This window comes from Pristis pectinata, chromosome X, assembly GCF_009764475.1.
Source record: "Pristis pectinata isolate sPriPec2 chromosome X, sPriPec2.1.pri, whole genome shotgun sequence".
In the NCBI taxonomy this organism is placed as follows: domain Eukaryota; kingdom Metazoa; phylum Chordata; class Chondrichthyes; order Rhinopristiformes; family Pristidae; genus Pristis; species Pristis pectinata.
Window position 1 is genome coordinate 3,226,406 of NC_067450.1, and position 26,830 is coordinate 3,253,235.

At 38.5% G+C, this 26,830-nt stretch overlaps 1 protein-coding gene and 1 long non-coding RNA gene across 3 annotated transcripts in view; one reads left to right on the forward strand and one right to left on the reverse strand.

Annotated features, from left to right (window-relative positions):
• Positions 1 to 938: 938 nt before the first annotated feature.
• On the forward strand, positions 939 to 19,596 carry LOC127566988 (uncharacterized). Its single transcript, XR_007955822.1, has 5 exons — positions 939 to 1,005; positions 5,008 to 5,105; positions 9,301 to 9,471; positions 9,548 to 9,625; positions 17,860 to 19,596. It is a non-coding gene; the product is annotated as an uncharacterized LOC127566988 (long non-coding RNA).
• A 148-nt stretch (positions 19,597 to 19,744) lies between these two features.
• esyt1a (extended synaptotagmin-like protein 1a) overlaps positions 19,745 to 26,830 on the reverse strand; it is a 108,095-nt gene continuing 101,009 nt past the window's right edge. For both annotated transcript variants that reach the window (XM_052009574.1, XM_052009575.1), the window contains exons 27-31: positions 25,714 to 25,806; positions 24,821 to 24,952; positions 23,617 to 23,713; positions 22,917 to 22,966; positions 19,745 to 22,629 (exon numbers count right to left, since the gene is read on the reverse strand). In XM_052009574.1, coding sequence (XP_051865534.1) covers positions 22,608 to 22,629; positions 22,917 to 22,966; positions 23,617 to 23,713; positions 24,821 to 24,952; positions 25,714 to 25,806 — 394 coding nt within the window. In that variant the 3' untranslated portion in view covers positions 19,745 to 22,607. The remainder of the gene's footprint in view (positions 22,630 to 22,916; positions 22,967 to 23,616; positions 23,714 to 24,820; positions 24,953 to 25,713; positions 25,807 to 26,830) is intronic.

Here is a 26,830-nt window from a genome sequence, read left to right on the forward strand (position 1 = left end):
TTTGGTGAATCAGTTTTTAGAGCACATCTTATCCAGTGCTTGAGGTAAATTTAAAGAATAAAAATGTATGGCACTTCCAGCTGTAAACATTAACATGAAAAATAAAATAACTATTTGAAAATTTATAATAGACAAAATGTGGAAGATGATTTTCATCTTGGAACTGATGGTTTAGTTGAAATTGGGGAAATCCACCTGAAATCAGTTCCACCACATTCCCGCTGGCTTTTAGCCTACTATTTTTCAGTCAGACCTTGGGTAATTGCATTTTCCATGTAAACTGCATGTATAATTCATTTCTGCCCTAGGGTACTATTGTTGGTTCCAGGTTTGTCACCAGAATCAGATAAACTGCTATGAAAGTGGTGTCAGACAAGCGGAGACACACTACATCCCTCCTCCTTTCCACTACACCCCCCTATACCTACATTGCCACGTTTGCAGAGGTGACATGCATTGCTTTCAATGTTAATAAGGCTGCTCCTTGCAAAGGTGGCTGAACCAACAAATCTCCAGTGCCAAAATGATGCGAATTTTTAAGTGTCCAGCACAGCTTGGCATGGTTAAAGACCTTTCAAAGGGTCTAGGACCTGAAACGTTAACCTTTTTTCATTCTACTGCTGCCGCCCGACCCGTTGTCTTTTCTCAACATTGTTTTTGTTTGATTTCCAGCAGCTGTGGTTTTATAATATTTTTGTTTTATCTGGTTGCATTCTTTACTCCAATCCCATTTTTTGTTTCCCACTATTTAGGAGTTTACCCAGCTTAAGATAAATGGGAAGGTTACAGCAAAGGGATAGAGAAACGTCACGGTTCATGTTCCGTATCTCACACCGACTACCTCAGCCCCGCCCACTTCGCGTTCACCCGAGCGCACGGGAACCGTTTCTTGGTGGCGTGGAGCATGCGCTGGCGCACGCGCAGTCTATCAGCTTTCTGTTCCAAGCAGGCGCGCGGGAAGCAGTCGCGTGGCGTCGTTCCTATGTTTTCGTTCTGGTGTCGCAGGTACTCTTGTTTGTTTGAAAGTAACTTGTGGCAACGAGCAAGGAAAATTGGGTGTATTTTTAATTTAAGTTCTCATTTTATTGGAGCCCTACAATCCCGATAGCAAATAACTGTGGCGGGTCAGATACGTATTAGGACGGGAGTTCCCCTGAAGCCTACAGGAATTAGCAATTCCTAAGAGTGATTCCAGCGGAAAATGAGAAAAGTATTAGAATAAAACCTTTTAATCTTTAGTTATTTGGGGGGGGGGGGGCGTTGGATTCACAGTCAATCGTCTAACCGGGTGATGTCGGTTTCTAACTGATATGATGTTGGCATTGTCGTGTTGGGCCACTCGACCGATGGCGGAATGTGGGCAGGGTGCTCGATCCGTCTTGAAACCAGAACGTACCTAGCGAGAGTTTACAACCCCACCTATCCCTGTGATTGAATTTGTGGGTTTTACAGTTTTTCCTTATTGTTTGATGGGTTTAGTTCTTAATCAAAAATATACTCGTGACTGAATTGCAAGCCTCTTTGACGGAAGATTGCCGGTAGGGTACCAACGTTTGAAAAAAAAGGAATAGATTGTGTAACTGCAGGTCAGTCAGCCCGAGAGTAGTAGTGGGCAATTTTTTGGGAAAAATTGAGGGATATTAAATCATCATGTCGCGTGGATTAATCAGGGATTGATTCATTAAGGGAATGTCTGGTTAACAAGAATTTTTTGAGGCACTCATAAGGGTCAACGAGGATGGTGTTGAACTCTGGACGGGGTTAAATAAGTCTTAGCATTCCAATCAAATATACAAACGGTTTATTCACGTGTGCAAGGAAACTGCTAGTAGGGCTTTTCCACAGAGTTGCAAGTAGTCATGGTTTTTGTATGGAAGATACAGCAGCACATCCTAGGTGAACGGACTAATAGCCTTTGATGCGTTTATCGTTGGTCATTCACATTTACAACCTCCCGCGAGATTGAGGTTGTACAGTCGGTAAGTTGCTCCTCACTGCTTTGTAAACAGTTTAACAAATAACTATGTTTATTCTCCTGTATCTCGTCATCAAAGAGTGCTGTACCAGGAACAAACTGACTTTTTAATCTTCAATAGCATATACCATGTAGAGTATATGGACTTCGTCGAGGCCTTTGACGTCCAACGTGATAGATCAATCAAGAACACAAAAGCAAATGTCCACGAGAAAGTTGGCTTAGTGGGAGAAGACAAAGGGGAAATAATCAGAAGTTCAGTGAATGGATGGCTGTGTGCAGTAGGGTGCGGTTCTAGGCCCCTTTTCATGAGATCCATTAACGACTTAAGTGTAATTGGTAACTGGTTTATGATTGCCACATGTAATAAGATGCAAACAAAAGCTTTTCATTGTATGTCGTCCAGATAGATCATTCTATACATAGTACATCTAGGCTATACAAAAGAAAAGAGTGCAGAATATAGTGTTACAGTTACAGAGAAAGTGCAGTGGAGGTAGAGAAAGTGCAAGGGCCACGTTGAGGTAGATTGAGAGATCAAGCGTTCATCTTTATCGTATAAGAGGTCCATTCAAGAGTCCTACGTAAATGTAAGAGCGATGATTAAGTTTGCTAATGATACCAAAATTGGCAGTGGGATTGACAAAGAAATTTTGTAGGTTGCAGGGAGATATCAAAGGACTGGCTAGGTTGGTACAGGACTGGCAAATAGAAATCAATCTGGAGAAGTGTGGTTTAATGTATTTGAGGAGGGCAGACAAGGTAAGGTAGTACACAATTATGGGTCAGATTGAATCCTACCACATTGAATTGTGAATGTTGGTGGACAGTTCATCATTAAGCTTCTCATCAATGCCAGAGCCCATTGTGTGAGTGCTAAAGACAATGCTGAGGCATTTGCAACCATATTCAACCAGAAGTGATGAATCAATGATTCACCTTGGCTTCCTCCTGAGATGTCCACTGTCACTGAAGTTGGTCTTCCGCCAAATGAATTCACTTTGTGTGATGTCAAGATTCAACTGAGAATATGGAATGTAGCAATCAGACATCATCTTGGCTGTAGTACTGAAGACCTGCATGCCAGAACTAGCTGCACCTCTAGCCAAGCTGATCCAGTATAGTTACAACACTGCCATCTACCTAACAATGTGGAAAGTTGTCCAGCTATGTCCTTCTCGCAAAAAGTAGGACAAATCCAAGCCACTCGCCAAGTGTTGTGACAGTGCTATCAAGCGGCACATACCAATAAATTTATTCAAACGTTTGGGTTTCTCCTGTACCACTTGGCCCTTGACCTCATCACAGTCTTGGTCCAAACATGGACCAAAGAGCTGAATTACAGAAGTGAGACGAGAATGACTATCCTTGCCATCAAGGCAACATTTGACTGAGTTTGACATTTCTAAAGATTGAAGGGCATAGATGTGATACTGCTATATACTGTATACATAAGTAAGCAGGGAGAGAGAGAACAGAGTATTACCAACCTGTTAGCCTAACATCCTAATTGGGAAAATGCTGGAATCTATAATGAAGAATATAATAGCAGAACACCTAGAAAAGGAAAAAATAATTTTGAGCAGAGCTGCAATGGTTTTATGAAAAGTAAATCATGTTTGTCTAGTCTATTGGAGTTTTGTGGGAATGTGAAAAATAGAATTCATGAGGGGGGAACCAGTGAATTTGACCTATTCAGATTTTCAGAATACTTTTGATAAGGTTCCACGCAGGTTGGTCAATGAGGTTAGAGCGCATGGAGTTGGGGGTGATATACTGACATGGACTGAGAATTGATAAATGGACAGAGCAAAGGGTGGAAATAAATTGATCTTTCTCAGGCTGGCAAACTGTGACTAGTGGGATACTACTGGGATTGGTGCTTTGACCTCAGTTATTCACAATCTTTATGAATGATTTAGCTGAGTTGACCAAATGGCAGATTGCCAGATTCTCTGATGATAAAGTATTATGCTGCGCCATAGAAAGCGTCCCACCTGGGTGCATAACAGCTTGGTATGGCAGCTACTCTGCCCAAGACCTAAAGAAATTGTGGAGAGTTGCGAACGTAGCCCAATACACAGTCACGAAAACCAGCCTCCCCTCCGCTGACTCTGTCTACACGCCCTGCTGCATCAGTAAAGCAGCCAGCATAATCAAGGACCCCTCCCACCCAGGTCATTCTCTCTTCTTCCTCCATCCCATCAGCAGAAGATACAAAAGATTGAGAACACGTACCACCAGGCTAAAGGACAGCTTCTCTCTCACTGTTATAAGACTCTTGAATGGATCTCTTACGTGATAAAGATGAACTCTTGATCTCTCAGTCTATCTTGTCATGGCCCTTGCACTTTATTTGTCTACCTGCACTGCACTTTCTCTGTAACTGTAACACTATATTCTGTGTTGTTTTTTTTCCTTTTTATTACCTAGATATATGTGTGTAGAATGATCTATCTGGATGGCACATAAACAAAAGCTTTTCACTATATTTTAGTACGTGTGATGATAGTAAACCAATTACAAATTAGGTTGGATTTGGGTAGGGAGAAGGATGTAAAGAGGCTTCATTGGGGGTATAGGTAAACTAAGTGAATGAGCAAGAATGTGGCAGGTATAATATAATGTGGAAAAATGTGAAGTCATCCACTTCAGTGAACAAAACAGGAAGGTGGAGTATTTTTTAAATGGTGAGAGATTGGAAAATGTTGTTCAAAGGGACCTCAATGTCATTGTACACAAGTCACTGACAGCTGACGTGCAAGTGTAGCAAAAAATTATGAAGCTTTTATTACAAGAGGTTTGAGTACAGGAATAAAGACTCCTCTAACTCCAAGTGAATAGGGCCTTGGGGAGACTACATTTGGAGTTTTGATCTCCTTGCCTAATAATGTATAGATAAACTTGCCACAGATGGAGTGCAACAGATATTTATCAGATTGGTTTCTGGGATGCCAGGTTTGCCACTTGAAGAGATGTTGAAGAATAGACAAATTCTCTAGAATTTAGATAATCTTATTCAATTCTTACAGGGCTTGACGGGGTGAATACAGGGACGATGTTTCCTCTGGTTGATGTCTAGAACCGGGGGTCAAGTCCCAGAAGAAGGGCTAGGTCATTTCAGACTGAGGTGAGAAATTTCTTCACTCGGAGGGGTTGAATCTCTGGACTGCTTTACCCTGGAGAACTGTGCAGGCTCAATCATTGTGTTTATTTAAAACAGAGGACAAAGAAATTCCTCTATTTAAGGGAATTAAGAAATATAGGCATTCTGTTGGAAAATGGCACTGAGATAGATCGCCCATGATCTTGATGAATGGCATTACAGGCTCAAAGAGCCGGGTGGCCATTTATGGCTCTGGACCTCACTGCCTGAAAGGGAGATTGAGGCAAAACCATAATCGCATTTAAAAGGTAGCTGAATAAGAGCTTGAAAAGCCATAACTACAAGGCTACACACTGAGAGCTGAAAAGTGGGAGTAATCTGATTAGCTCCAGTTTCAGTCAGCATGGATGCATTGGACCAAATAGCCTTTGGTCCCATAAATTTCTATGATTAAGGATGCTGCAATTTGAGACTTCCTCTGACCATTTAAATTGGGGTTGGATCACTTCCCAGTTAAATCTCACTATTAATGGATGTAGACAATGTAGCATTTGTGCCTTGTTTTAATATCCCACTCCTAGACTTTTAAATCATTGTGATGTTTGTTACTTCCTGTGAACTATAAATAGCAGATCTGTAAACAGAAAGTGTAGAGAAAATCCTACAGATCTGCCATTGAACTGGATAAAAACACTGGAACCGACACTCATTTCCTTTTTTAGCTTTTTGCACATAATCTTAATGAGTTATGGTATCAGTGCAGAGATTCAAATTCGCTTAAGGAAAAGCAGTGGGTTAGTGCCAAGTTTGCCTCCTTAGTTATAATTTTACTGGCTACATCTGCTGCAGCTCCAATAATTCCCTGCAGATTTTTAATTAAAATTATAGGTATATTAGATTTTCTGGAATACTTACTTGTAAACTGTGTAATGGGACCAAACAAAAATGTAGTTGAAATATTTTTTAAAAAATGGAGAAAGCTAAGATATTAATTGGAACTTATTTGGATAATGTGCATGTTTTGCTAATAAAAGTTGAAATTCTCTGGTCTGGCATTCTGTGGTCTGGTAACTCCCATGGTCTAGCACATTTTGAATCTGGCGCTATTGAAATTGGGACTAGACGAGTGGGCACCATGGTCGGCATGGACTTGTTGGGCCGAAGGGCCTGTATCTGTGCTATATTGCTCTATGACCTCTTTCTTCCTCTAAGGTGCTTCTTAAAGTGTTTCTCTCTGATGAAATTTTTGGCCATTTTATCTAATATCTCCTTAAAAAGCATGTTTAAATTTTATTGGTAATGCTCCTATGAATTGCCTGAGGATGTTTTGCTTCATCAGAAGTGATGTATAAATTTTGCTGAATACACATATTTAGTTAAGGTATGTGAAAGTTTGGCAACTCAAAGTCAGCTCATGGGATTCATCCTTAGTTGTTGAGGGAAATAAGGTCGAAAGTAACTGAGAAACTGGCCACAGTCTTTCAGTCTAGCTTGACTATGGAATTAATGTCAAGCTAACTGGAATGCTGCACGTTATATACTTCTGTTCAAAAAAAAAAGCAGGATAAACCTAGTTAACTACAAGTAGATTGGCCTAACGTCAGTGGTGGGGAAATGTCCAGAGTTCACAATCCAAGATGGGAGTTAATTTTCATCTGGAAAACACGGGTTAATTAATGACAGCCAGACGGTTTAGCTCTTGATTAGTTTTGATGTGTAGGTAACAGTGGATAGTGGTGTTCTCTAGAGGTTGGGATTAGGACCACTATTCTTTTTGTTAAAACTGCTGAATTGGGAAGGATGTGAGTAAACTAGAGAGAGTGTGGGAGTGATTCACTGGAATGTTGCCTGGACTGGAGGGCTTAAGTTATAAGGAAAGATTGAATAGTTTGGGCATGTTTTCCTTGGAGAGAAGGAGGCTGAGGGGTGACCTTATAGAGGTTTATAAAATAATGAGGAGCTTAGATAGGGTAGATAATCACAGCTTATTTCCCAGGCTAGGGGAGTCTAAACCTAGAGGGCATCATCTTAAGGTGTGAGGCGAAAGATTTAAATGGGATCTGAGGGGCAAGTTTTTCTATACAGATTGAGATGGCAAAGGCAGGTACAGTTACAATGTTTAAAAGATATTTGGACAGGTATATGGATGGGAAAGGTTCAGAGGGATATGGGCCAAACACAGGCAAATGGGATTAGTGTAGATAGGCATCTTGGTCAGCATGGACGAGTTGGGCTGAAGGGTGTTTCTGTGCTATATAACTCCTTGAATCTAAGAGGCAATTAAAACTAAATGGCAAAATATTAGAGGTGGAGGAACAGAGATGGCTTCTGTGGCCAGGGGTCCATAGAACTTTGAAGGTGACGGACAAATTGTTAAAGCTATCAAGGCAGCATATGGAATCCTGGGTTTTATTTAAAAGCAGGAAGTTCTGCTAAACCTTTATAAGCAATTGATTCAGTCTCTGCTAGAATACTGTCATTGGTCCTGGGCACTACATTTTAGTATGTATGTCGAAACAAGCAGAGGAAATTTAATAGAGTGCTGCCAAGAATGCATAGCTTTGATCATATGGAGAGATTGGAGAAGCAGCGTGTTCGCTTCAGAGTAGGGGAAGTAAAGAGCAAATTTGAAAATGATGTTCAAAATCATTAAGGGTTTTGATAAAATAAATAAGTGGCAACAAATTTAGGATTATTAGTGAAAGAACCTGAGGTGAAATGAGGACAATGTATTTTATGCAACAATTTCTTATGATCTGGAATATCCTTTCTGAAAGGGTGAAGGAAGCAGATTCAATAATAATCTTCAGAAAAGAATTAGGTCAATATTTGGATATCTTCTGTGCTTTGTTATTCTGATTGATAAAAGTTTGGACACCACGTAATCTACTTACACTATCTACACCACAGTATATTCATATATTTGAATAGAGTGAACAGAAATGGACCCAGAACTGGGCCACTTTATTTTTGTACTCATTTACCAGATGTGGGCAAAGATTCATTTCCCATCTCAAATTTGTGATTTCAGTTGCTAATTTCTTGAACCATTTCAGTCCTTAGAACATAGCTTTGGCAAATAAGTGCAGTGCACTTTGTAGATAGTACACATTGCAGCCATAGTGCATTGATGGAAGTGAATGTTTAGGGTGGTGAATAGGGTGCCAATCAAGCAGGCTGCTTTGTCCTGAAAGGTATCAAGATTCATGAGAGTTGTTAGAACTGCACTCATTCAGGCAAGCAGAGAGTATTTGGGGTTTTAGGAAATGAGTTACTCACTGCAGGATACTCAGCCTCTGACCTGCTCTTGTAGGCATGGTATTTATGTGGCTGATCCAGTTAAATATCTGGTCAGCAGTGACCTTCAGGATGTAGATGACACAGCTTCAATTATAGCAATGCTGCTGAATGTTACAGCTAGACAGTTTGACTTTCTTTAGGGATGGTCATTGGCTGGCACTTTTTTGGTGCGAATGTTGCTTTCCACTCATTAGCCCATACCTGAATGCTGTCTGTAGACGTGGGCTGCTTTATTATCTGAGGAGTCATAATGGATTTGAGCATTGTACAATCATCAAGAAACATTCCCACTTCTGACCTTATGATGGAAAGGAGTTCATTGATAATATGGATAAAGATGGCTGGGCCTTACATACTGCCCTGTGGAACTGCTGCAATGATGTCCTGGTACTGAGATGATTGGCCTTCAACATCCCTAAACATTTTTTTGTGCAAGGTATGATACTGTCTCCAGCTATTGGACTGTTTTTCCCTGATTCACATTGACTTCAGTGCTACTTGGGCCTCTTGATGCTATTTCCTCCAAATGCTGGCTTGATGTCAAGGCCAGTAACTCACACCTCACCTCTGCATTTTGTTCTCTTTTTCCGTGTTTGGACTAACACTGCAATGAGGTTTGGAGCCAAATGGTCATGATGAAACCAAATGCCCTTCGTATCACTAGAAGAAGTCCCTAATTTGTTCTCTGCTTCCTCACTTCTTATCAGTCAGTGACCCAATTTGCCACCAATCCCCTAATCTTCCAGTAATCTCATGTCTGTTACCTTTCAAAGACTTTCTGAAACAAAAATGTGGACATCCCTTTCACTCCATTTCTTTCATCAATCATATACATTTTCTCATTAAGAAAGCTATTGAAATTATTAATATAGGTTACCAATTTCAAATTCTTAATAGTTTTATGTGTTTAATATTCCAGTGTTTGAAATGGAGCAGAGAGCAAGTCATCAAACAGCTTCTACTAATTACTCTCCATACAGTTGGCAGATTGCATCTCTATTACCAGAGTCACCCTTGCATCTGGTGCCTGAGATTGAAAGATCTGGTCTTGAATGGTTTGACACCTGGGTTTATGAAGTGATGGAAGAAGGTAATTTTGAACAAAGCTGCTTAACATTACTCATAAAAAGCTGACAGTTGTATGTAACCCTGATTTCATTCTTCAGTTGGTAACAGGGACCAAGATGTGCCAGCCTCACCTTTCAGTGATACTGCTGAGAAACTGCTGAATTCCCAGGATACAGGTACATTTTCATTCCACCTCCCCCCCCCCCCCCCCCAATTAATGTATTAATGATTAACGTGCTTTCCTGGGGCTACATAACTCTCACTAGCCTAGAAAGCTGGCTGATAACTGGTTGGAATGATAGACCTAGTTATTTATGGTGACTTACTGTGCAGTTTACTCTTCCAAGAGGATTGCACATGTCCTTCAATGAAGTTTTATCAAATACTTGGAGGAGCATCATCATACTGTATCAAATGTTAATAATGTGTTTTTGTTACTTTACCTGCATAATTAGGCTCTTCTGTAGTAATCAATTGTTCAATGTTTTAATGTAATGCAATATGGAGTAGAATTTCTGGCAGGTTTTCTTGATCTCCCATTGTGATTTGAGTAAAAGAGTAGTGCAACCCTTCCAGAAAAGATTGAAATAGCCATTTACACTGTTTCTCCACAGTTTCTACCAATCTTAAACTGAAGTCTCTGCTGGAGATTGGTGAAGTGCTTAGGGAAATTCTAGGCCTATAAATTCAAATGCTTCAATAAAAGATTTTGGTCATGAATACAGTATCCTTGGAGATTGTATAATTAAGTCCAAAAGCTTCATTTCGGTAAGCTAAACAAGCATATTGATTGATATTTACTTAATGCTAACATGTTAAATTTCAGATTTTACAGTACCTTCAACCCCAGTTGATCTTAGGCTGCAAGACATGGTTTCTGCCACTGACCAAACTTTGGTTCGGAATCCATCACCTCAGGGTAAAACAAAACTGATACTTGACATTTTTTTTTAGTTTTCAAAGCAGAAAAAAGATAACTTACAAAATAAAAATGTCAGAATTCCATTTCATTGCATACTATTTTTTTTAAAGGAACATTCAAATTGGAGCATTCTCGAATACAGTTTACTGTAACTTTTTAAACCCATCCATTGTTTGGAAACCTAGGAAATTATGGTCTAGCAATTGGATTGTGTGACAATGTTTAGGATTTGAGGCAGGGAAATTTTGCCTACTATCCCTAACAAATCTGGCAAGGTTGCTCTGATGCTCCTCCTGTTGTCTGATACCACTGTGTTAAATGTCAGAGGCACTGGATCAGTATAAAAATGCTCTAGAAAAGTTGAATAAATTCTATTCAATGCACACTATCTCCGGCCACAAGTCCATTGCTTAGTCAGCTAAGATACATGGAGCTCATTGTTGTTACAATAATGTTTAGATCAATACCATCTATATTTCTAATTTAAATAATGTGATTATGTAAGGCTGCATGTGCATACAAGGTAGATTTTGCTCTGTTTATAAATACTATAATGTATTGGTGCTTTTGTTCAGTGGTGCAAATTCAGCCCTTGTTAGACAAGAAACCTTCAAACTTAGCACAGGCATCAATAGAAAGTAATACAAAAAGAGAATGTTGAAAATCAGTTGAATTCTTGAAATGGTGGCTACTTAGATCAAATCTACACTGGCTGTCCATGTGGTGGTATTGTTAAGTCACTTTATGTAATCCTTTGTTACACAGGGAAAGGTACCATTTGTTGGTTCCTGGTCTTTTTATCCTTTAGTACATATATTTTACGATGGTATTTATTCAAAATTTGATGTACTAACTGTATTTAAGACCATTAGAAGTATGAACACCAGTGCCATTTGATAAGTTCAGAGATGATCTAACATTTCTTGTCCACTTTTCTCTTTATTCCCCAATGGCCCTTAATTCCCTTCCTGATTAGGTTGACCTCAGCCTTAAATATATACAAGGACTCTGATCCACAGCTTTCTGTGACAAGAGCTTCCAAAGATTCTCAACCCTTAGAAGAAAGTCTTCCTCATCTCAGGCTTAAATGGGCATCCACTGATTCTGAGATCATGTCCTCTGATCTTGGACTCTCCCATGAGAGGAAACATCCTCAGCATTCACCATGTCTAGCCCGTATGAATCTTATATTCTGCATTGATGTCTTCTAAAAATGGGGACATAGTACTATCACAAAAGGTTTTTCAGTGCAACAACACCTCTGAGGTTAGGAATAGCGAGAATTTTTGCAGGGCATCTCACATATTTAAATGCAGTTTGCTATTAGAACCCTAGAAATCAGAACATAAAAACATTCCTGCATGGATGCTGGTTCTTTTACTGGGGAAATCACTGCCAAAGTCACAACAGGCCAAATGGCATCCTTTGCTGTTAAGTTTCCGTGATTTTACTCTAATCTTGTTTTCTTGTTCTTTTCTCTGGGTTATTTTGCATTCTTTTAAAAGAGCATTTGATGAGTGTCTGAAACTATGTGATAGTGTTTGTCTTAATATAATCATTTGTGATAAAATTTTCCATATTCCAGTAACACAAATCTATATCATTTTGTTCCCAATCCACCTGTCAAGGTGGAAAAAAATCTTTTGTTATGTCATCTCTCAAAACCTTTCAGAATTTTGAAAACCTGTTAGATACTCCTAACAATTATTGATACAATGGAAAAGAGCTCTTATTTTTCAAACCTTATGTCATAACTCAGTTTCTACTATCATTCTGCTGTGTCTTCTTATAAAGCTAGTGTCCTGCCTATAATGGATTCTACATATATTGACGTTAAATATCAACTATGATCTGGCTCATGTCAAATACAAGTTCAGATGCATCTTCTTGTTTATGCATTTCTTGCAACATCCAATGTTTTTTTTTTGAAGTTTTTTCCTAAAACTCTATTGGGGTTCCTGAGGAACAATATTTTGTATTTACCTGTCTTAAGAGCTTTGGACCTGATTACATTGTAAACTCTGATAAGTAATAGGAAATTCCCCAATTAATGTGGAGAGAATAAAATGAGATCATTGTAGGGTTAGTGTAAATGGGTGCTTGATGGTCAACGTGGACTCAGTGGGCAAAGGGGACTCTTGGTATCCTATGACTCCATAATGTTGGATCTGCTAATGAATCAAATGGGAAATGGTGTAACTATTTGGATACTAGGTTTGTAGAGCTAAAATTTTATTCATCACTAAATTTGAGCAAGAACTGGGAATTTTACTGCCAGTTTAGGTTTGCTTTGGCCAACTTTTCTGTTTAAAAATAATATAAGCGAGGAAATCCATAATCTCTATAATTGTAATGAAATACTTCAGAGTCAATCTGACATGCAAAGTTTCAGAGTCAATCTGACATGCAAAAAAGAAAAATAGTTTGATGTATTGTCATGAAACTAGAATTTGCAATGTTATGTGTAATTGGTGTGATTATTGTTGAACTGCTTTAGTTTAATGGATAAATATTTTAAAATATTACCAGCTCTGCTTTAATTTATTTTGTTTAAAATTTGTTATATTTTATGTCAAATTGTATACATATGCCAAAATCTAAGGGCATATTCTGGGAGAAGTACAACTTAAAATGTCATCTGGCATGTATTGGAATAATAGCCAGTAGAAATTGATGTAGGTCTCCTATCAAGTGAGGAGTAGTTTCTTTCCTTGCACTTCGATGACTATTTCTTTAATCCTTCATATCTGCACTGATTTCAAGCTAAGACAGGACTGTAGTTAATGTTAATGTGGACCATATGATTGGCTACCCTGACATGGAGGCTAGAAGAGCAGGTACTTAATGGATGTTTAGAGACTGACATACTCTATTATCATTAGCGCCAAAGAGCAATAGAACACCTGCTGCCTGGTGAACTCTGAAGTTCAGCTGTAAAGATCCTGGCCTTTATCTCATTCCTGTATTTATTCATTATTCAGTCAATAAGACTTTCCATTTGTGTAACATCCTTTAGGTGAGTTCAGATTAACTGTTTCAGAAATATTGATTTTCTTTTATTTTAAAACTGGCAACAACAGCTATCGGGCAACTGTATATTTTTTCTTGATGCTACATTTAAACCGAAAACCCAATTTAAAAACTTATTTTGAAAACAAATCTCTTTACTGTTGGATTTAAGGTTGGCATATTGGGAAGTGCTAGTTCTAAATAATAGAATGCTCTTGGCCGTCCTTGTTTGATGTTTATGATTATATGTACTTGAATCGTTATTCTCCTTATCTAATAGAGATTTTTAGTTTAACTTCTGTATACACATCTAATGTGCACTTAACATACTTGGTTTCAATGTTCGGTGCCAAAGAGTAAAGAAGTTGTGACATGCTGAGGTAATCATAGCACCAATGCAGTAAATTCTTGAAAATCACTTTCCAAGTTTGGAATGAGTATGTTGAGAGTCACTTGATCTTTTATATTCTTTGTAGGATTGACAGAGGGATAGCAAACCATTAATTATTTTATTCAAACAGAAGTAAACATTATCAGGTAATGGAAGTGATAGAACACAAAGCATGGACTTGTATTCAAATTGCTCAAGTTCACTCTTAATTAAGCATAATGGAAGAGTTTCACTTGCCCTTGGTTTAGTTGCAAAAGAGGGAGATTCTAGAGTAGATGTTGATCTGTGCTGGTTTTGGAACCAGACTCAGTGCTATGTAACCAATCTGTACCCAAATCAAGAGGCTTGAGGATTGGAGTTGGAATTGGTTTATTATTGTCACGTGTACCAAGGTACAGTGGAAAAACTTGTCTTCCATACCGTTCATGCAGATCAATTCATTACACAGTGCATTGAGGTAGTACAAGGTAAAACAATAACAGAATGCAAAATAAAGTGTAACAGCTACAGAGAAAGTGCAGTGCAGGTAGACAATAAGATGCAAGGTCATAACGAGGTAGATTGTGAGGTCAAGAGTCCACTTTATCTTACTAGGGAACTGTTCAGTAGTCTTTATAACCGGGATAGAAGCTGTCCTTGAGCCTGGTGGTATGTTTTTTCAGGCTTTTGTATCTTCTGCCTGATTGATAGGAGAGGGGAGAAGAGAGAATGTGCGGGTCTTTGATTACGCTGGCTACTTTGCCGAGGCAGTGAGAAGTATAGACAGAGTCCATGGAGGGGAGACTGGTTTCCTTGATGTGCAGAGCTGTGTCCACAACTCTCTACAGTTTCTTGTGGTCACGGGCAGAGCAGTTGCCATACCAATCTATGATGCATCCAAATAGGATGCTTTCTATGGTGCATCGATTAAAAATTGGTGAAGGTCAAAGGGGGCATGCCAAATTTCTTCACCTCCTTATTGGTGGAAATTGATCTTAAGGCATCAGCTGCATACTTAATACAAGCTTGCCAATACTGGTTACTTGCCTAACGTCAACCTGCCTTTCTGGCAATGGTGCTTTGGTAAATACTGGGAGGGTGGCTTGTGTCTCTTGTTCAGAGTTTTCCTCCTGGGTCCACGTAAGCTTTTTACAAAACCTTTTTGTTACTTACGATTTCTTCCTCCACTTATTCTCAATGAATTTTGAAAAAATGTCCTTTAAACAGATATTCGGCCTCCCATGGACTCACTCTGTCTATACTTCTCACTGCCTCGGTAAAGCAGCCAGCATAATCAAAGACCCCACCCACCCCAGACATTCTCTCTTCTCCCTTCTCCTATCGGGCAGAAGATACAAAAGCCTAAAAGCACATACCACGAGGCTCAAGGACAGCTTCTATCCCGCTGTTATAAGACTATTGAACGGTCCCCTAGTACGATAAGATGGATCCTTGACCTCACAATCTACCATCTTATTGTCTACCTGCACTGCACTTTCTCTGTAGCTGTTACACTTTATTCTGCATTCTGTTATTGTTTTACCTTGTACTGCCTCAATTCACTGATGTAATGAATTGATCTGTATGAACGGCATGTAAGACAAGTTTTTCCACTGTACCTCGGTACATGTGACAATAATAAACCAATTCCAATTAAGGGGCACATGTTTTGGGCATCTTCCTCAAATAATAAAAAGGCTCCGCTGCAGTACCAGACTGGATGCAGACCTTCCCACTGATAAGTTAGAATATTTTGTATCCATTTTATGCCCAAAAATATGCACACTTGAAAATCTGTTTGCCAGTTTTGGTGGGATTAGAGGAGTGCACATTCTGGGTTATATGCCTTTGGAGGTCTGGGAGGAATCAGGCATTCTTAAATCTGTTAATGAGAGGACTGTTACAGGTGGTGAATAGAAATATGCTGGCAGAGAGAATAGGGGTATGAATTGCCCGTTCAGGAAATCTGCTTAACTGGCCTGAGAAATAACCCCTTAGCTGGGTCTGGTTAATACTTAGGAATGCATAATTTATAGTGACAAGTTGTACATGGATCTTTGTCAATTTTTGGATTGAATTTGGCATTAATCTCAAAAAACTATGTACAAAGTTGCTGTATCTATCTTATATAAAGGTAGTGCAATTAGTCAATCTGGGCTATCAAAAGGGAATTAGATTGGCACTTGAAAAAATATAAATTTGCAAGGCAGTGAGGAACAGAACTGGGATTGCTCAAATAGGTAAAAACTTCAAGAACATAGGAAAAAAGGAGAAGGAGTCAGCTTCTCAGCCCCCCCCAAACCTGCCACACTATTCAATATGATCATGGCTGATCTGTCTCAGGCCCCATGTCTAGGAGTGGTTACTGTTGTAATGTAGGAAACATAGCCAATTTATAAGTAGCAAGGCCTCACAAAAAGCAATGTTGTAATTACCAGATAGTCGGTACTTAGTCATGTCGGTTGAGAGATAGATATTGGCCAGGACAAAGTGACAGGTCTTGTAACGTAGTTTAAGATTTTTGTCTCTTTCACTTTGAAAACTTGCCATTGAATTCAGATAGTTAATTGGATATTTTACTTTGGAATCATTGCAGTCTGACCTCATTAGGATATTTTTTGACCATATACTATGAAAACCATATGCTGTACTGCAGATAGGGCACATTTCTAACCCTTGCGAGGACCAAAAGGAAGTTGCATAAGATAGTGATACACCAATAGGGTTGAGAAACCATACATCCACCTTTGATCAATCTAATCTTGATAATACAAGTTGGTACATTTGCACCAGGCACAACTAAGCAGTTTCTAAGCTGCTTTCCCCATTCTCAACTTCATCAGCTTGGTATTTAAATGGTTAGTTTATTTGTGTGATTCTATGCATTCTGTGATTTGTCCTATTTTTCTCATCACCCCAAACTAATGGCCAATGTTCTCCAAAGCTGGAAATGAAAACCAGAATCCTTTTTCCACTTCAAACTTGGTACTGTGATCAGAAATGTTTATTTCAATAACGAGCAAGTCGACTTTGAGGTAATTTGCACTGGAGCTGGAAGCAAGTAGTAAACATTGTTACCCAAGGTGTATAACTCCGAGGAGACTTTTAATGAACCCCCACCCCAACCACTAACCAGGTTTGATAACCATTTTTCCTGACATATTTGAGCAGAGCTGCTAAAATCTAATAAATTAATGATCAGTAAGTTGCCTAACTAATAGAATATCTGGAGGATATTAAGAGATGGAGTGACTGCTTTTCATTACTAGTTAGCAGCAAACTTTCAACACCTTTGCAAGGCTTTGATCATTATGGCTGTCTGCTAATTCTCTAGTTTGAGCACATGATACAAAACCTGGTAGCACATAAAAGCTATTAAAACATTCTTTTACATCCTAATCAAGCTTTTTATATGATCTAACTGATTTCATAGTTGTGGCTGTATTACTGGGCATCAGAGGCTGGAATAAAGAGAGAAACATTTTCACCCCCAGGACTTCCATAAATTGTGTTGAAATATAGTCACTATTACATTGGCAAACATAGCAGTCAACTTTCACACAGACAACAGGATGAACAACCAGATGAGTGTTGCTTAAGGGGAAGACATTGGTTAAGACACCCTCTTCTGTCCACTATTTATTCCTCAATTTGTATCCCTAAAAAAAATAATTATCACAGTGCTGTTTGTGGGTATTTATTTTGCGCAAATTGGCTGTCAGGTTTCCTACATTACAACAGGAACTCTCTCTCTAAAATACTTTGCTGGCTGTAAAGCACTTTGAGCCATCCCCACTTGTCATCTCTATAAATACAAGTCTTTCTTCTTGGAAAATGTACCATGGGATTTTATTTTTTAACCACACATCCAGTTCAGTTTAACATCTGAGATATAATACTGCCCACAGTGCTGCATTCCAAGTCCTGCACTGAAGTGTCACAAACACAAATTGCTGAAAATGATGCATCTGCAGAGAGATAAAGTTATTGTCTTGGGTAGATGACCTTTCTTGAAAACTGCTCGACTTGCTGAATGTTTCCAGCGTTTTCTGGTTTTATTTCAGATTACCATTATTCACAGCATTTGGCTTTTGTTTTGTGTACTTTAGTCCCTGGGGCGAGGCTTGAACCACAACCTACTGCCACTGAAGAAAGAATGCTGCCACTAAACAACTTTAATCAAAAGAGTAAGTGCATTATCACAGGAGTAAAAGTAGATAATTGTGGCTGCATTTTTGTTACTTTATTGAGATTATATATACATACAGCAATACAATAAATGTACATGCAGAATTATTCATCTATATCCTTTTAAATTCGTGAAATGTGAAATACATAATTAAGTGCCTAAATCACAATGTGCTATAATATTATAATTTGGCAACTTAACCATAAAAGTAGCAGTTTGCTTTACGCTTTTCATCTTTGATAACTGATATATTTAAGATATTCAGAAGAATGGCTTTAAATTCATTCCTATTGGAAGAAATGCTGTGTAGTAACTGAAGGCAAGAATTCAAATTACTAATGCATTTGATTTATTTTTCACCACGTTGCGACTTCATGTTACTTTTTGTCTGAAATATAAGGCAGAGGAGTAGTAAGCAAGAACGGGGATGAAACCATTAAATGGTATCATGTCCAAACGAGAAAGAAGCTTGCCCTTTAGAAATAGTCTGAAGAATAACCAGTTTCTGTCTGGGGAAGCCATGGTTTAGTAAGCTCAGTTCCAAGCTCATTCACTTTTTTGTTTTTTTTTAAAAACTTAGATGGGTGTAAAACACTAAAAATCAATATTAAGATTAGTGGCCTTGGTTAGTAATACAGTTTACAATATTATGTTAAATATGCCTATAGATTTATAGTGGTCATTCTTGACTCTTAAAGTTGCTGAATGTTACCAAATTTCATGGTGCATTCTTTGCAATAATTTACTAATTATTTTACGTAAGAGGGGTATTTTGTTTTTATATTCTAAACATAATGGATAATAATAAAATGTCTTTTTTCTTCCTAAAATTGAAGCAACTGAGCTGAAAAATGAAAAATCTGTTTTATAGTTTTCGATATACTGAGCCCAAGGGAGCAGAGTTTAAATTTGACTTGATTTTGGCACACGAATTTACCAAACTATTTAACTTTCAAAAATTGCAACACCACCCCTTGCTGAAAAATGCATATCTCTCACCTGTAAGCATGGTAATTTAACCATCTGTAATTATGAAGTACAAGGGCAACACCTTGTGGGAATTCAAAGCTATTGCAGCTCTGACCAATAAATAAGAATTCTGAATTTCAACTAAGAAGGTTTCATAGTTAGATGATTGGCTTTAACATACCATCTGTGATTACGTACTTATGTTACAAAAATTACAGTCCGCTTAGGATTGTTAACTATTAAACTTCGATCTCTTTCTGACTTTCTCAACTAAACAAAGATGGACATGTGAAACAGACTTCCACGTGGAGGCAATTGACTCAGTTAATTCTTAAAAGGAGCTGCATGGATGGGAATTTAAGTTAAGAGAGATAGCAACAGCTGATTGAGGATTGTGTTTTGGGGAAGGTGAAGGATAAATTTGGTGCTGCTTAGAGTATCAGTACAATTAGAGGGAGTCCTTAAATAATTAATGGGCAGTGGATGAACTGAGCTGCTTGATGAGCTGAATGCTCTTGTCTTTTCCTGATTCTTTTTTCATATATTAATCTAAAGACTACTTGAGAAATAAAGCTGCCAATTGTACTGAAGGGTGTAGGTGTTTCACCATCAGAAAGTTTCTGTCCCTACTTAGGGATAACTACTGAATAGCAATAGAACTCAGGCTGAAGAGGTCACAAACTATGTGAACCAGGGACTTTTTTTTAAATATGTGAGTTATGATATTTTGTTGATATGGGGTGCTTTTTCAGAGTGGTGAAAGATTGTAGCACCATTAGTGCATCAGTATTTTTCAAATGTTTTGGTGAGGTTTTTAAACCATATGTTAAAATACATTGCTTTGTGGAAATTTTTAATATTCATTTTTATTTTCATTTGAGACTTATTACATTTGCAAGCTGTAAAATTTGAATATACATAGATCTTTTTAAAAGTTACATGTTAAGTTGTTCCTGACCACTTGGTTAAACCCAGGGAATAAGCAAAGTATGGCATTAGGACAGCTATTTTCTGGTTAGTCCCATTCTTGAGTGACATTAATACAATCCATCAACTTCAGCTTCAATTCTGTTACTGCCAAGTGGGCATTGTTTACCATGGCCTGCACTGGTTCCATTATTCACTGGAGAGGCAATAGCTTGCAGCATTTAAAGAGGAATATCAATCTACATAAATATTTTCAATGTAAAATATCACTCCTGCCCAAATTTATTATTACAGTTCCCAAGTCCTCATTTTGACTTTGAATACTGAAACTGGTATTTAAGAGGAGCTAACAAGAAAAAAGACCAGCAGATCTCGTGGGTATCAAATTGCTTTGATGAGAAATGGGGTAGAAGCCATTTTTTTTAAAATCTCTATTAAGGGTCCATTAATGGATACCAGGTACATGCAACACTGAAAAGTTAGGAGGGGAAATCGGGAATTTGAGGAAAGGCTGGTTGATTAAAGGAGTAAAGATTTGTCCTGGCAGTTGCTGGCTATCCTTGTACATCAGTGACTGTCCTGCAGTTAACTTTCAGATACCTGTTGCCAAGGTTTTGGGGGACAAAATAGATTTTTGCAGTGGGGATAATTATCCAGATGTGATCTAGCATGCTAAATTCTAACCACCACTCCAGAAGTGTGGCATCTTTCAGATAAGCAACTGCAAGTTCTGAATGCCTACCTCAAACCTGCAAGAGCATACCCTTGAGATAGAGAAAAAAGGAAGAGTGAACACCATTCAGTTTTTTTTTTAGTCAAAGGTAACCCAACCAGTGATCCTGAAGGTTGGCAAAGAATAGATTTTCACTAGTGTGAAAATGTCACATGCTCCTATATCCACAATAATAGTCCAGGCTACTGCTGGTCTGTGTTTGCTTCTTCCAATTTTCTTCTCCCCACTCCTTCCACAGGGCTTTCTTATGATACTTGAGCGAGCTGAGATTTTGGGAAGGACAGTACTGATAAGCAGCACTGGGACCCCCTAATGGAATCTGCAGCTTGCCAGTACTTGAACCAAGGCATGATCTGGTGAGCCCTAGGACTGTTTCAGGCATATTTTCAATACATTGCTGAATTTGTCAGTTTCTGTAAATAACCTAATATGTCTCTCAAGCTCTGAGGTTTCTTTACCATTACCATGTTATTAGCCCATAAAAAGAACAATTTTAACTTTAATAAAAACCTGTTTTGATGAAGGGTCCCCAACCTGAAACATTCACTGTTTTTTTCTTTCCACAGATGCTGCCTGAGCTGCTGAGTGTTTCCAGCATTTTCTGTTCTTATTTCTGGTTTCCAGCATCTGCAGTGTTCTGATTTTTAGTATATGTTGTTCCTATTCCCATTGAGTCATTAAAACCCTTGAGTACTTCCACACTAATTGGGGTAGAAATTGGTCCTCACTGCAGAAAACTGAAGCAACATAAAAACCTGGAGGGTGGTCGTGCGGTGTTCTTTTGCCCAATCAGTAGCTGCATTACCAGTGCTCCATATTGATGAGGATTCCCCTCCCCCAATGTATTCCAAGTGACCCAAACAAAGAGTAGGCCTCTTGCACACATTAAATAGGGGCCTAATTAGTCTTTAATCAGCCTCGGTAATATTTAATTTCTGCTACGTGGAGTACATGCTTATAATTCTTCATCAGCCCCAGTGGCTACCAATGAGAGACATTCTTTTTGCAGTCTCAGCTTACCGATTTAAATGCAAGCTCTTGGGACATAACCCAAGGGTTGCTTCTGACAGTGCATGTGGTCGGATAGTCATCATTTGCAATGCATTAGGTGCCTGCAAAGTCACAGCAGGTATTGCCAGCTTGCACTTTAAAAAAAAATGTTAATGAAGGCTGAGATCCTAGATGCTGTGCAGAGTTTGAGCAAAACATCAGGGTCAGAAAATGTCTACTCTAATGATGATATAGGCTCATTTTATTCACTTGTTTTTTTGAAAATGTACTTTAGATACAGTAGAGTTAATTGAACTTGATCTGGGAAGTCTTTTTGAACAATGCTGTGAATTATTCTTATAGACTTTGAAATATAGTTTGTTATTTTGAATTAATATCTTTTTTTAAAAAAAATGTTCAGTCAACAAAACTACTTTCCACCCTCTCATATCAACATTGTCAGGAACTGTAGTTTAGATCCATAGTGATGCTCTCAAATTAGTTCCAGCTCAATCCCCATTTCAAACCTCTCTTCTGCACCAGTCATCTAGTTCCCAAACTAGCCATCTTTCTGGTCTGAGCCTGCCCATTCTATATTAAATGGCAAGCAGTTTCGTAATGTGAACCCTCAGTCAAAAGTGCATCAGGATCTCCCAAACATTTTCATATAGGATGGTACAGTTTACTTCCATCCCACTGGGCCTGAGATGGAAATAAACCCAGTTTCCAGAGATGAAAACACAAGCAAGTACCTTTAGAATTGTAGTTATTCAACAAGTTGTACTTAAGATTGTTTTTAAACAAAAGGACTAGCATAAACAGAATAAGCTGTGACTGACTTAATACTCTGATCATAATCTTTGGAATTTTTTTATGAATTAAAGCTAAAACATGAACAATGATTTAGTAATTGAATATAAAATATTTTAAAAAATGAACATAATACTTAAAGTGGTATGAAATACTTCATTGCAAACAAAACCATTTAAAAATAGTTGGTCATAAACCAAAGACAAACTTAACAATGGGTTTAAGGCAACAGAATCACATTATTCTTCCTTCAAATCGAACCTGCAAAATGAAGAAAAGTTTTAATAATTTGCTGTACATGCTTAAAATTATCTTAATGCTTTTGCTCCTCTGGAGGAACCTGTTAGCTCCTCATTGGGGTACAGTCCATGGACACTGACAACTCTCCAATGGCTCACAAAAATAGTCATACTTCATGCTAAACAATGAATATTGACAGCTGCTTCAACAGTTAAGGACATAGTTAAGCCCACCAAGAAAATAGTTTAACAGATAGGCAACCAGTTTGGCCCATTTCTCTTATTCAAAACCTTGGCTTGCTCACTTACCACTGTGTTATCTCTTGAGTCAGGTCAAGTAGTGAGAGATCAATGTGGAGCTGGAAGAGAACCAGAGATCTGGTTAGAACCAAAGGTTAGTAAAACTCAAAATTAAGGAGACAGGGCACAAAAATAAAGAGTAATAAGCACTTAGAAGAGGGGCTTGGAATGACCAGAATCTTGTTAACATTGAAACACCAGCTTTGTTCTGCAGCAAGTTCCATGATTGGTCTAGAAAGTTATTTTTTTATATATATATATTTGTTTAAATTGATAAGGGTTTATTTTCACAATTTTTAAAAACTATTCATTCCTGGGATGTGGGCATTCCTTGCAAAACCAGTATTTAATGAGTACATTCTTGAACCATTGAGGTCCTTGCAGTGAAGGTACTTCCACATTGCTCTCGGGCAGAGAGTTCCAAGACTTAGACTCAGCAACAATGAAGGAACAGCGATATATTTCCAAGTCAGGATGGTATGTGACGTGGAGGAGAACTTGCAGGTGGTGGCGTCTCCCTGTGCCTGCTGCCTTTTAAGTGGTGCAGGTGACTGATTTTGGAGTTATTGTCAAAGGGTTTGTACATATTCATGTCTTCCAATGCAATTGAGCCATTTTAAAACATAATTACAGGAGAGTCACGAGTGTGACTTGTGCTATATTTGTTACATAAACATTTTTTTTCCTTTTAAACATTCTCCATAAGTACCTTTCCAATCTCTTTAGACATGAAGGAAACATTGTTTTTTACTGTGAGGTCCAGCTTTCTCTTCTCTACTTCTTCCAATGATACTTCAAACTCAAATCTGGAAAATAAAATGGCACAAGAACAAAATCTAGAATATGGAAAACTTAATTCAGCCCATCATTCCTACACCAGTCAGAGCCCCTATATGTTGATTCTACCATGTATTTGCTAACTCTTATCTCCTCCTTATGCACACATGCACAAACACAGTTGATCCCATATTTTAGGAACAGCAGTTCTTTCGTCAACTACTTAGAAATAAATCTCTTCCTAACCCACAGTGCCCCTTCTTGGCAAAGTTCTTTGAAATGACTGCAAATGCCAACAATCCTGTGGGTGGGAAAGAAGGAAAATAGATTAACTTTCTTCTGATCAGAACACAGGTTAGAGGGAGGTACAAAGGACATTTTCACAAACCAAATAATCCCTTAACATAAAATAGTATCTTTTTTTTTAAAACTGTGAGTCTGGTGATAGGAGGAACTAAGTTATTAAAAGTGCTGCAAATATAACTTATCAAGCTTCGTTAAATACTTCGAGTTAATATTTTGCTTAAATCCCCTAAAGTTTCTCATGCACACACGTGTGAACAATCATAAAAACTATGCTGTAGTGTGGTGAAGCAGTTAGTGCTACTGTTTCACCACCACACCACAGTTTTAGGGACATAGGTTCAATCCTAACCTCTGGTGCTGTCTATGTGGAGTTTGCATATTTGCCTTGTGACCTCATGTTGTATGCTCTGATGCTGGTAATTGGCAACTGTAAACTGTCCTTTCGTAGTAGGTGACAAAATAATAAAAGAGTTGATAGGCTGGGTGGTACAGGTATTGGTCTGCAGGGAAATGGGGGGGGGAAATGGAACTGAGATAGCTCTGCTGGGTTCCTGCATGGGCCAAATGGCTGCCTTCTGTGTCATAATGTTCATCAGAATTGGTGCTGTGATTTTATTGCTAAAATGTTCCATACAACACTATATTTCAAAGAATTGCTTCATTACCGAATATTTAAGAGCACCTTCATGGTAAGACTCCCTCTTTAAGTGTATTGGATATTTCATTTCCATGCCTATTCAATAATTTTTTTTATTTTCTTGTTCCCTTTTGCTATTCCCTTTCTTTCTCTTCCTTCTACTATCTTTCCTTATCTACCCTACACTCCTTACTTTTCATTATATTCCGGATTAATTGTTTTCTTCTTCACGCTCGTTTTTCTCTTTGTCACTTTTTTTGTGTCAGGGAGCAGAATGAGAGAGACATACGGGTCCGGGATCTCCTTGGAATGGAGCCTTAGGTTCCTGTAACAAACAACCAATCAATACTCATTACTTTTTTAAAAAATATTGTATGGCAAGATTGAAAATAACCTCTGAAAAACAAATGCAATCATTATGCTGTCTTTCAAGCAATCTGCCTACTCCAAACTGGAAGGTTCAGATTACTGCCTCATGGCAGTAATCTCATAAATCTCCAATATAAATGAGTGGATAAGATGGAAGCCGGGGGAGGACCGGGATGGGAGGACAGGGAGCAGAGAGTCTGGGGAGTATGGAGAGAGAGGGTTGAGAAGGAAGGGGAGAGGATGGGAAGAGGGAATGAGGGAAAGAGTAGAGGGGTTGGAAGGGAGTGAAAAAGAGGGAGATAAAGGTGGTGGGAAGCAAATTGCAGAAAATGGAGTAAAGTTGCCATCAGTACCACATTGAACTAAATAAACACCCTCCTCTTAAATGGGAGATTAGCTGCCTTGCGTGCTCAGTATAGACCACCTGTTTTCCAATATAATTTTCCTTTAAGTCACCCAACAAGCAGGAGCTTGGTATTTTGGGACCAGCAGTGACCTTGACTTGCTGCTGGCCTCAGTATTAATTGAACTTACTATGGCGTGATCTTCCCATCATTTACTTCTGGGAGCTGCTAGAATTCATCCTAATGAGGTAGACTAAATCTTGCTCAAAATCATGACAAGCTGGATGCATGAAATTATTGATAGCACTTTTTCCAGTGATCTGTGAACTGTAATGATTTACGAGCAATAAAATGGAATGATCAACTCCCTTACCTGCAGGAATGCACTACAAGCAGCAGTCTCGCTTGTTGCACGCTATACAGCAATGTCAGCTTGATCTGTGGTGACTCTGAAACATCCATTTTGCTGAAAGAAGAGGACAGTGCAATTATGTGAAGAGACAACAACAACTGCATTGTGTAGTTACTGAGTAATCAGTCCACAAGTTAACCACTGGCTCAAGGTTGTGTGACACCAGACACGTGTTGTGCTTAAAAGAGCTCCAGTGCACTTGAATTTCTTCCCTGACTTTCTTGTGTGAAGTACAACAATGGAAGGCTGGAGTAGTGGGGCAGGAAGGTGGAGGTATGGCGCATGGGGGAGATGGGCAAATTTCTGCCATTGATACAAGAACCAGCATTCACACTATTCCAGTAAATATATGAATACTTATAAGCTATGATCAATTGAAATCACAAGATGCAGCTGTATAAATAAAGACTGCTATCACAACAGCAGCTGCAATGTTACACTGCAGGCAGCCACTTGACAAGTACAGTAACACTCTGCTAATCCAGTACTTTAGGTGGTCTAGACTGGCAGATATTTTGGACTACTGCATGTTATTTCAACACACTTTTAATTCACTTTTTTAAAAAAAGATTTACACTGTATAATAAATTTTCCACTGAACCCAGTGAGATTAAAGGGAGAGCCAAAACCAGGGCCCTGGTGAGTTTTAGGGGAGCATGGGAACCATTAGCTGGTACTACTGAATACTGAACTACTTGGATTTCTGGATAGCAGATTATCAGCTTTACTGTATTCTGGGAGATAACCACAGTATTTACACAATGATCAGTTCCTCAAAGTGTACATGGACATAGATATGTGTTCAACATACAACATGAGCAAATATGACCATGAAGTATACTGGAATTCAACCAAATATGCAGAGAACCTAGCCCATGTTGAGACAGATGAGACAAAGAACTGTTGACTGGATTGCAATCAACTTGAGAGACAGATTGAAACTCAGCCACGACACACTGATGAGATTAAGGGAAGGGAGAACAAGAATACATACGAGAGGTATGAAATATCTTCTCCTTAGGTAGTTCCTTAGGATAGAGAATGACTTGCTTCCACTTTGTGGGTTCTGAGGTGGTTA